Source organism: Cyprinus carpio, chromosome B11 (genome assembly GCF_018340385.1).
Source record: "Cyprinus carpio isolate SPL01 chromosome B11, ASM1834038v1, whole genome shotgun sequence".
Lineage (NCBI taxonomy): Eukaryota > Metazoa > Chordata > Actinopteri > Cypriniformes > Cyprinidae > Cyprinus > Cyprinus carpio.
The window spans coordinates 9,877,268-9,887,511 of NC_056607.1; the positions used below are offsets into that span (position 1 = coordinate 9,877,268).

At 36.0% G+C, this 10,244-nt stretch overlaps 1 protein-coding gene across 8 annotated transcripts; it reads left to right on the forward strand.

Moving 5' to 3' along the window:
* Positions 1-427: 427 nt before the first annotated feature.
* usp48 (ubiquitin specific peptidase 48) lies at positions 428-9,899 on the forward strand. 8 transcript variants are annotated; one of them, XM_042733826.1, is made up of 28 exons: positions 428-555; positions 1,301-1,435; positions 1,615-1,735; positions 2,300-2,441; positions 2,700-2,827; positions 2,910-3,034; positions 3,132-3,240; positions 3,331-3,464; positions 3,558-3,640; positions 4,190-4,369; positions 4,480-4,614; positions 4,767-4,916; positions 5,446-5,646; positions 5,729-5,843; positions 6,136-6,281; positions 6,360-6,431; positions 6,627-6,751; positions 6,854-6,976; positions 7,099-7,160; positions 7,262-7,372; positions 7,661-7,791; positions 7,876-7,982; positions 8,068-8,172; positions 8,245-8,418; positions 8,502-8,627; positions 8,903-8,951; positions 9,047-9,071; positions 9,203-9,899. In XM_042733826.1, exons 2-27 carry the CDS (start codon positions 1,302-1,304, stop codon positions 9,067-9,069), a joined length of 3,111 nt encoding a protein of 1,036 aa, XP_042589760.1. In that variant the 5' UTR covers positions 428-555; position 1,301; the 3' UTR covers positions 9,070-9,071; positions 9,203-9,899. The 8 variants fall into 8 exon arrangements, 7 of the variants coding, with proteins under 7 accessions (XP_042589760.1, XP_042589762.1, XP_042589758.1 ...); XM_042733828.1 differs by having other exon boundaries at positions 446-551; XM_042733824.1 differs by lacking the exon at positions 428-555 and adding an exon at positions 562-878.
* The last annotated feature ends 345 nt before the right edge of the window (positions 9,900-10,244 follow it).

Sequence of the window (10,244 nt, forward strand, 5' to 3'; positions counted from 1 at the left end):
CCACAAAAATGTGATTAAAGTGAAGAAAATATAATTTATCAATATATGGTTTAGCACACAAGATCACTGCGACTTTTGATACTGACCCCCTTTGTTCAGAGACTGATTATTATTATTATATTAATTATTATATTATGTTCATACAAATAATTAGGCCACATTATTTGTATGAACATAGTTTTTTTTAAAACTATGACGCCCATTTAACTTTTCCAAGATGCAAAAATATAAATAAATAAATAAATAAATAAACAGAGGAGAAATGTACAGAAACCTGTTTGTACAGTTTGTGGTGTACTTTAGCATAGGTCTTCTGTGTCAAAGGGGAATGAGCCATTTGTGGTCATTTAAATGTAATCTAGCTCAAAAACAGCGCATTATCCTGTGCTTTCAAGAGTTTGTTTTTTATTTCAACAACTCAGTGCATTGTATTTTTTTCCAGAGCAGCGAGAAAGTCAAGGAAAACAGTGCGTTGCCATGTGGCAGCAGCGCGACATTGAGCGGCCCGCTGACGCACTGGCGTAGCGTCAGACGCCGCGATTACGTCACGCGTAAGTACGTACGTCTCATAGAAGTTTGAAACTGACGAAGGGACAAAAATATTTATATAAAAGCTGACGCAAAGGCGCTAAATACAAACGTACCATAAATAAAGTGTGCTTTAAAATTCCTATATTTATGAAAGCATCTTCACAGTCAAGAATCTCTTGGTAAATTCACGCCAGGTGCATGTATTTAATGAAAATAAGTCAAGAGCTAGCTGCTAGCATGCTAACTGCGCAGCCTCGATGAAAACATCAATAATATTGTGTTTACTAAAGATTTATAAAACAATACAGCTATGTTGAGCCCGTAAACCGGCGTATTTATTTTTGACGGTATGTTGTAATCTAAACTGTGAATTATGTTGATGGGATAATCAAAAATGTATGTGCTAATGGGGACGCTTCTGCAATATTATTTGCTGTGTTTGCCAGTTGTTTGTTTGTTAAAATAAATTAGCTGTCATTAGAGTGTTATTCTGATGTTTGGGGTAAAATCAAAAGTATTGTGCATGCTGGACCAGTGATGCAAGGCCTGTGCATCACACAGATGTGTTTATCTGTCAAATGTGTGTGATGTGATTTTCTGTGTAAGATGTCTGTTTGTTTTTTCATTATTTATTGCTGTGTGCAGTATGTGGTCTCTGTGTAACTCTCTAAAAGTGTGTGTTTGTTGTGTTTTCTGTTTTCAGGGTGTCTGTACATGTCTGTTCAAGTGTATTTTGTGTAATTCTAAAGACTTGCTTTTCGTTGTGCAGAATGGCTCCTCGGTTGCAGCTGGAAAAAGCTGCTTGGCAGTGGGCAGAGACGGTTAAACCAGAGGACATCACACATGAACATATCGAGTTAGCTTATAGGATAGCAGTGCTGGCGTGCAAAAGAGGGACGTGCAGGTAATGTGGTGGCGATAGTGATCTGTGTTTACTTTTCTCTTTGTTTAATTCTATCCATGCTGTTGAGTGCATTAACTGTCATTTTGATTTAAAGTAACAGTTTCAATGAAACAACTGTGAAAACGTGTTCATTAGTATTCATCACCGTCTCACCCTAAACATTTTTTGCTGCCACACAGGAGGAACTGTAGAGGGAATCCCAACTGTCTAGTCGGTATTGGGGAACAATCGTGGTTGGGAGAAATTGATGAAAATGCCTTCCACAACATCGATGACCCAAACTCTGAAAGACGAGATAAAGTACGCTGAATAACATAGTTTAGTTTAAAATGATGAAAACCATACAGTAGGTGAATCTGTACTGTAGAATGCTAATACATAGAGAATGAAATAGTGCTATTTTAGTGTTATGTATATGTTATTATTATAGTATTAACTAATATTTTAAATGGGTTTTTATATTATTATAATTCTTTATATTATATGTTTAGTTTTCATTTTAATTTTAGTTTAGTAATTGTATTATTTTTTGTATTGTGTCTGTGTATATATATATATATATATATATATATATATATATATATATATATAAAATAGTAATTGTTAGTAATTTTTGTACTTAAGTTTAAACGTATTTGTTTTAGTTAGTTGCCAAGGCAACATTTCTAATTTTTCTTTTTTTTCTTTTTTTAGAAAGTTTTTATTTCAATATTTCTATTTTATTTTATTTTAGCTTTGATTCAGTTAAGTAAATAGATCTTTAATAGTCCTAGTATTCGTTGACAATAACTAAAATCCAAGGATCCTCAAATTCCTAAGGGCAAGTTTATTAATCATCATTTATGTGATTGCTCTCTCTGTTGGAATACATTTGTGGGCTTGACGAATCTTGGCGCCACATGTTACGTGAACACTTTCCTCCAGGTGTGGTTCCACAATCTGGAGCTTCGTAGAGCCTTATATCGATTTCAGAATTCCAGAGCAGAAGGGCACAACACGGATTCAGGTGAGCTGAAGGGTCTTTCTTTTAAAGCCTGAATGGTTTTATTGTTAAGATGCTTTACTTGTAATTGGGAAAATATTATGCCGTTGTAGAATGCAACATTTTTTGTAGTGACAATTGCCATTTAGTTACTCTAACTGGAGATACTTTGAAGCTAAGCGTGAAGGGTACAATACTGAAAGTATTAAATATGTGTTCAAAACTTAGAAAAGCACCATTTATTTAAAAAGCGTTTTCTCATTTGTGCACATTATCTTGCAGATTATGAACCCCGGACGATTTGTGAACATCTCCAGTATCTGTTTGCATTGCTACAGAACAGCAACAGACGGTATATCGACCCCTCGGGGCTGGTCAAGGCTCTTGGGCTCGACACAGGACAACAGCAGGTAGGCCAGCACAAGATGAAGCATGTCAGAGTGCCCTATGGATCATGGGAAAGCTCAAAATGCGGGTTTCTTTTATTTTTAGGATGCTCAGGAATTTTCCAAACTCTTCCTCTCACTTCTTGAAGACACACTTTCAAAGCAGAAGGACCCAAATCTCCAAAATGTCATTCAACAGCAATTTTGTGGACAGTTCTCTTATGTCACAGTGTAAGTTATTCTAAACAAATGTTATTTTCATTACTCTCACTCTGAGCTTAATACGTTATAATATAGTAATTAGTGCTTGTTTTTAATGTTATGCCAGATGCAACAAATGTGGACGCGAGTCTCCTCTACCATCACGATTTTATGAGCTGGAGTTGAACATTCAAGGACACAAAAACCTCACGGAGTGTGTAACAGAGTTTCTTAAGGTGATCTCACATTTCTGTGCCTGACAGCTCCATATGTCAGTGTAGATCAGATATTGAGGGTCTCAATGTGTTGTTCCTCATGCTGTTTAGGAGGAGAAGCTGGACGGTGATAATCGCTACTATTGCGAGAGCTGTCAGAGTAAACAGAACGCCACCCGTCGGATCAAACTCCAGAGTCTTCCCCGCACACTCAATTTTCAGCTCATGCGTTTTGTTTTTGATAGGCGAGTGTCGTAACTTGTCAATTATCAGACCTGTTACTAAATGTTTGATAGACATTTTAATCATTTGTTTCTCATCTTTCTCTGCTTTTATAGGCAAAGTGGTCATAAGAAGAAACTCAACACCTTCATTAGTTTTCCAGAAGTTCTTGACATGCAACCATTTTTGGAAGGACAGGGTATACTGTGCTTTTAGTTTATACACTGTAGTTGAAAAGACTTGTTTAATGGTTTTGAAAAAGTCTCTTATGCTCCCCAAAATCAAAACTACAGTATAAACAGTAATGTTGTGAATTATTATTATTATTAGAATTTAAAACAACTGTTTTCTGTTTGAATGTAAAGTCAAATGTAATTTAATTCTATGATGTTAAAGCTGAATTTTCAGCATTTTTACTCCAGTCTTCAGTGTGTCACATGATCCTTCAGAAATCATTCTAGTATGCTGATTTGCTGCTCAAGAAACATTTCTTATTATCAACTGAAAACAGTTTTTTGTGTAAACCATGGTACATTTTTCCGAAGAACAGTATTTATTTGAAATAGAAATATTTTGTCTTACTATCACTTTTGATACATTTAATGCTGAATACAAGTATTGAATGAAAAATATTCACATTTTACGGGCCACATATTTTTCAGAAAATAGTGTATGCAATTTAGGAATCTGAGCTAATGTATTTAATTGATGTTGCTTGATTCTTTTTTCTTCCTCCACCTCTTAATTCAAGAGAAGTGTACGTATGAGCTCAGTGCGGTGTTGATTCATCGTGGCGTGAGTGCATATTCTGGCCACTACATCGCTCATGTAAGAGACGCCCACACTAACGACTGGTACAAATTCAATGATGAGGAGATCGAGAAAATGGAGGGCAAGAAACTTCAGCTGGGCATTGAGGAAGACATCGGTAACAGTTGGACAGTTTACTTTTAATGGTGTCTCGTTTTTGTAGCTGCAGTTCGAAAAACATGAAAATGCAAAAGTGTACTTTATTGCTTATTCTTGTTTACATTGCAGCCGAGACTGCCAAGTCTCAAACCCGAAAGCCAAAATGTAGCAAAGGCTATCACTGTTCGAGAAACGCGTACATGTTAGTGTACAAACAGCAGATGGAAGAGATTGACCAAACAGAAACTAACATTGAAGTACCAGGTAATACTGACTGAGATATTATGGATTAATCAATCACATTTTCAAGTACTGTGATTGACATTAAGTGGAGAGTCATTTTCTTTACATTTATTATACAATATTTTTTGTTAGTGTTATACGTACATCATAAGATGTATTTGTTTGGTTTTTAGCTTTTCTTCAGAAGCTGGTTGACCAGGACAACAAGAAGTTTGAGGAGTGGTGCAATGAGATGGCAGACATGCGAAAGCAGAGTGTTGACAAAGGCAAAGCCAAACATGAGGAGGTGAAGGAGCTCTACGAATTGTTACCTGCAGAAGACGGTCCGTAAAAATGCCCTGTGCATTAGTTTCTCTAACAATATCAACTGTTAATCTCCCTTTTTTCAATCTTAAATATTGTTATATTTACACTACCATTCAGAAGTTTGGGATTGGTAAGATTTTTTATGTTTCTTAAGTCTGCATTTATTTGATCAAACTGTAAACGGTAATACTGTGGAACATTTTTACAATTTATTACTCCAGTCTTCAGTGTCACGTGATCCTTCAGACAGCATTCTAATATGCTGTTTCCTATTATTATTGTTGAAAACAATTGGGCTATATTTTCAGGAATCTTTGATGAATACAGAGTAAAAAAAGGGGGCATATTTGAATTTGTTTAAAACATTTTAATGGATTTAATTCTTCATTGCTGAATAAAAGTATTAATTGCTTTTTTTAAGTACTAACCCCAAACTTTTGAACAATAGTGTAACCAGTTTTAAGACTTTTGTATTTGTGTGAAAGCATCTCTTTTCATTTTCAAGAAGAAATGAATGCTTTGGGCTAATGCCGTTTGTGCTTTTAGGCCAATCGTATGAGTTTGTGCCTCTGGAGTGGCTTAAGAAATGGCTTGATGACTCCACGGCCATCAAGGAAATTGACAACAGCCAGTTCTTGTGTTCCCATGGCAAACTGCACCCAGACAACATTGCCGAAGTTAAAAGAATATCCTCGAAGGCCGCTGATCTCCTTTTCGGCCGCTATGGAGGAATATCTAGACTAGGCCGTAAGACTTTTTTTGTCAAAACTCTTTAACTGTTCATTACTGTGTTTTATACATATATTCATTCATCCTGGATGGTGTTTAGAGTCATCGCTCTGCAGAGACTGTGTCACTCAGCGATGTCGGGTGATCAGACTGAAAAACCAGCTGAATGAAGATTACAGAGAGGTCATGAATCTAGTCAAAGCCCCTTTAAAAAGGTATGAGTGCTGCTTTAACCTGGATCTCCAGCAGATGCTTTTACTGCACAGTTATATCAATGACATGCTATTATAGTCTTTATTGTTTTGAATTTGGTTTTATTTTTATATTTTCCATTTTAATTTGAAAGTTTTATCAATTTTGTGTCTATATAGTTTTTCTTGAAATTTTTACTACTTCAGATTAATGAAATATTTTATTCATAGTTTTAGTTCATTATAATAACCCTGCTAATGCAGTTCATTAGATATTTGATGAAGCTGATCTGGTGTTTATGTTGGCTGTATTTAGTGATGAATCAGGTTTCTGGATCGGTAAGGCTTCTCTAAGGAGCTGGAGACAATTGGCATTAGACCAGCTAGAGGAAGACGAGGAGGAAACCAAACACAACAGCAGCAAAGTTAACGGAGAGAGAAGCAGCAGTTCAGGATCTAAAGGTACTGAGACTAATCAATTTTGTTTATGGCTTTTGCTCTTGTCTTTTAGTTGTTTATTTTCTTTTTTCATTGTGTTAGCCGATGGAGATAATGAAGAGAGGGATGGTGAAGAGATGAAAAACTTTAATGAAGACATCCTCTGCTATCACGGTATTTCGTTTATTATATTTCATATTATAGTTCAGTATTTAGTAGTGTGTCTATACTGTTTAATGATGTTTTTAGTGATGCACAAACTTGTTGTCATTAAATGAACATTTTAAATTAATATTTAATTATTTGAAAGTCTGTATTATTCATCAGCAAGGTTGATTTATATAATTGTATTGTCTCTTTCCCCTGTAGGTGGTCTGAGTATAATAGAAAATGACAGGCGGGTGGTTTCTGCTGAGGTGTGGAATAAACTTCGGATGTATTTCCCCAAAGCACCAGAGTTCCCGCAAACTCACGAGTCCTGTCAGCAGTGCATGGTAATAAATTGATCAGTTAACTCTCATGGGACACTCATAACCTTCTGAGCTGCTTACAGAGCATTTTTGGGCAAAGGTTTTAAGATGTCCCGTGTCTTTCAGAGACTGGAAAGAGAAGGTAAAGAAAATGAGGCTTTGAACAGAATGATGGCAAATGAACAGAAAAGCTCGCTGCTCAACCTCTTCCAGGAGAAGAATCGGCCCACACTGCAGAAATGGCCACAGGTGATGCCATTTTCCAAATTAAAGGATTCCATTTCAGGTTTTTCCATGATGTTAGAGGGTGAACACATCAGTATTTCAATATTATTTTCAGCTAACTGACTTTGGTTTGAATTGTGTTTTAGGACACAGATGTTCTGTACATTGTGCCTCATTACTTTGTAGATGAATGGAGGAAATTTATCAGGTAATGATAAAACTTTTAAGATAATTTTTCACTTTAAATATGAATAATTTTGATGTTTCCTAAATTATTGTAACGTCTTCTGTTATACCTGATCTCTACAGGAGGCCAGCAAAGGGCAACCCAGTGTCCAGTGTGGGGAACAGTATCCTGCTCTGTCCTCACGGAGGCTTCATGTTCACATATGACTCCATGCTGCAAGGAGATGCTCAACAGTGAGTTACTCACTCCTGACCTCTCAAATGTCCAGGTTCATAAGTTTGGCGTCAGTGAGGATTTTTTTAAAGAAATAAGCAAGGATTCATTAAATTGCCTGAAAGTAATTATAAAATCTTTTATAATGTTGCGAATGATTTCTGCTGTTCTTTTGAACTTTGTTCATCAAAGAATTAAGCAACATAGCTCTTAATTAGAAATGTTTGAAATTATACTTTTTTTTTTTTACATTTTAAGAATTAAAAGGGCACTTTTAAGTCTGATTGTTTGTGTCTGTCAATGCACAGTATAGCTCTTCTCTGGCCTGCTGAATGGGAGGTGATCAGCAGAATGTTTCTGGTGGACCAGGTCATCTCCATATGTCGGATTCATGACAAAACACAAGACAACGGCATTGTGCAATACCAGACTCATCCAGGTGAGCAAAACCGACAACCCTCAGCCAGGAGTTTTTCAAACAGGCATTGTGTTTCATGTGAGAATGTGTGTTGTGTGCTCTTAGATCTGTGTCGGGAATGCAGAGAGGGCTTCATATTCCAGCAGCAGAGGGACATGAGGGAGTATGCCCAGGCCACCGTGTATGTTCGCAAAGTCATTGACAAGAAAAGGGTGAGTTTTTGCATGATCGATTTAACCCTAAGCACTATGAGTGTGAGTACATCCAGGAATAACTCATCTGGGCTGTTTGTTACAGATGATTAAGGAATCTGCCCCTGAGTTCAGTGTGAGTGGATCAGATGTAGAGGATGAAAGAGAAGAGCCAAAGATAGATGGAGAGAACGATCCAGATTTCAGCCAGGTATGTTTAAAGATCCGTCTGCTTGTCTGTATGACTATCTGTCTATGTCTCATGCCTCCTCCTTTAAATCAGTCTGAGGGTGGAGCCAAACGGCAGAAGCTGAACGAGACCGGCTCTTTTTCTGTGGCCCCTGTGACCGCCGCGTCCAAGTCTGGCATCAGGAGGAGCACAAGGCACCGGAAACTCCGCGGGGAGAAAGCCCTCATCGTCTCTGCCAACCAGACACTCAAAGAGCTAAAGATCCAGGTCTTTTATTGCTGTGACAGTTGAGTATATCCTTTTTTATGTGATGCATCGTGATGTCTTATTTGAAATGATTGCATCCACAGATCATGCATGCATTCTCTGTGGCTCCATTCGACCAAAACCTCTCCATTGATGGGCGCTGTTTAACAGATGACTCTGCCACACTAGGAAGTCTTGGAGTTATTCCAGAGAGCATCATTTGCCTTAAGGTACAACTCTCAAGTATTTTTGATGGGAGTTGATACATTGGCTGTGTTCTTGAAAGAATGCTGCATCAATTTGAAATATCACAGCTGAATGTACAGCAACATTACTCCAGACTTGAGTCAGTGTCACTGATCCTTCAGGAACCATTCTGATATGCTGATTTCTTATTATTAATGTTTAACATTTAATCTTTTGTCCTTTCTGAATAAAAGTATTTCTTTCAAAGAAAAAAAAACATACTGACTGCAAACTTTTAAATTGACTTTTTCCTCTACAGGCTGATGAACCTATTGCTGATTATGCTGCAATGGATGATGTTTATCAAGGTAAGTGCTGTTTACGTCTGCTTAAATTCTCTAAGCGGTCTGTCCCATTTTCAATTATCTATTTCTGCACTTTTTTTTTTCTTTCTTTTTTCTAGTCTGTATGCCTGAAGAAATTTAAAGGTATGAATACACTATTTTGTGGTTGTGGTCAGATATGCATTTTAATCTTTAAATCCTTTGTGAAAGAATCCAGAAACATTATATTAAGAAATATTATTCACGATCTACCATATTTGTTTCCTTTTGTTCAGGCACTGGGCTGTTAGGACACTGAGTGGAACAATGCTGACAATGTCTGAACAAGGATAAAGCTTGAATTACACATAGATGTTCATTCTTGGGATGAAGTCTTTATTTTATTTTTTGGTTGTTTTGTTTTTTATTTTGTTATTGAAACAACTTTAAAAGTGTCTTTTTGCTTTAAAACATCATGCTGGCTTTTAATATTGAAAGATGTTGATGCATTCTGCAAGATTTTGTGGTCGTGCTTACCATGACTGTGAAAAATACGGGTCGAGATTTCCTCAAAGGACGTTCCATTTCAAGGAAAATCGGAATTCCTCCTTGTTTGTTGCAATGTCATGTTCAGGGATTATGATCTGATCATATGTTGTGTGTAAAACAGTAAGTCTCTGTAAATCCTTTGTTGACAAGAAGCTTGTGATGGCACTGCAATAGAGCTCGTACATATTTAAGAATGCATGAGCAACTTGAATATTAAAAAATATTTAGTCTTTGTTTTATGTAAATAACCTCATCAAAACACAGCAGTGGAGAGATGTCTAGAAAGATGAGGAGAAATAGGACACATTTCCAGAAGTAGGAAATATTACAGCATTGCTAAATAGTTTAGACATGTTCTGCTACTTCAAATAGTATGCAGGCGTTTGTGTGAACTTTTCTGTATGTTCTTTCATATGGGCAATAAATATTCTTTTTACATCTTCAGATGTGTAATTTGTGCGTAGAACAGTTGCAGGAATATTACTTTGATAGGAGCATTTATATTAATTTGTATTAAAGTTGTAGGGTTGTATGTTTCTGTTACTGTTTTATTTCTGATCCAATCAGTCAGCATCTTAAGACAGCAAAAAAAAAAAAAAAAGAAAGAAAGAAAAGAATATTAAAATATGTTAAAAGCATATGCATATTTCATTTTATAGTGATATAAATACAGTGATATGGTTATATATATATATATATATATATATATATATATATATATATATATATATATATATATATATATATATATATATCGTCCATATCACTGTATTTATATCACTATAAATA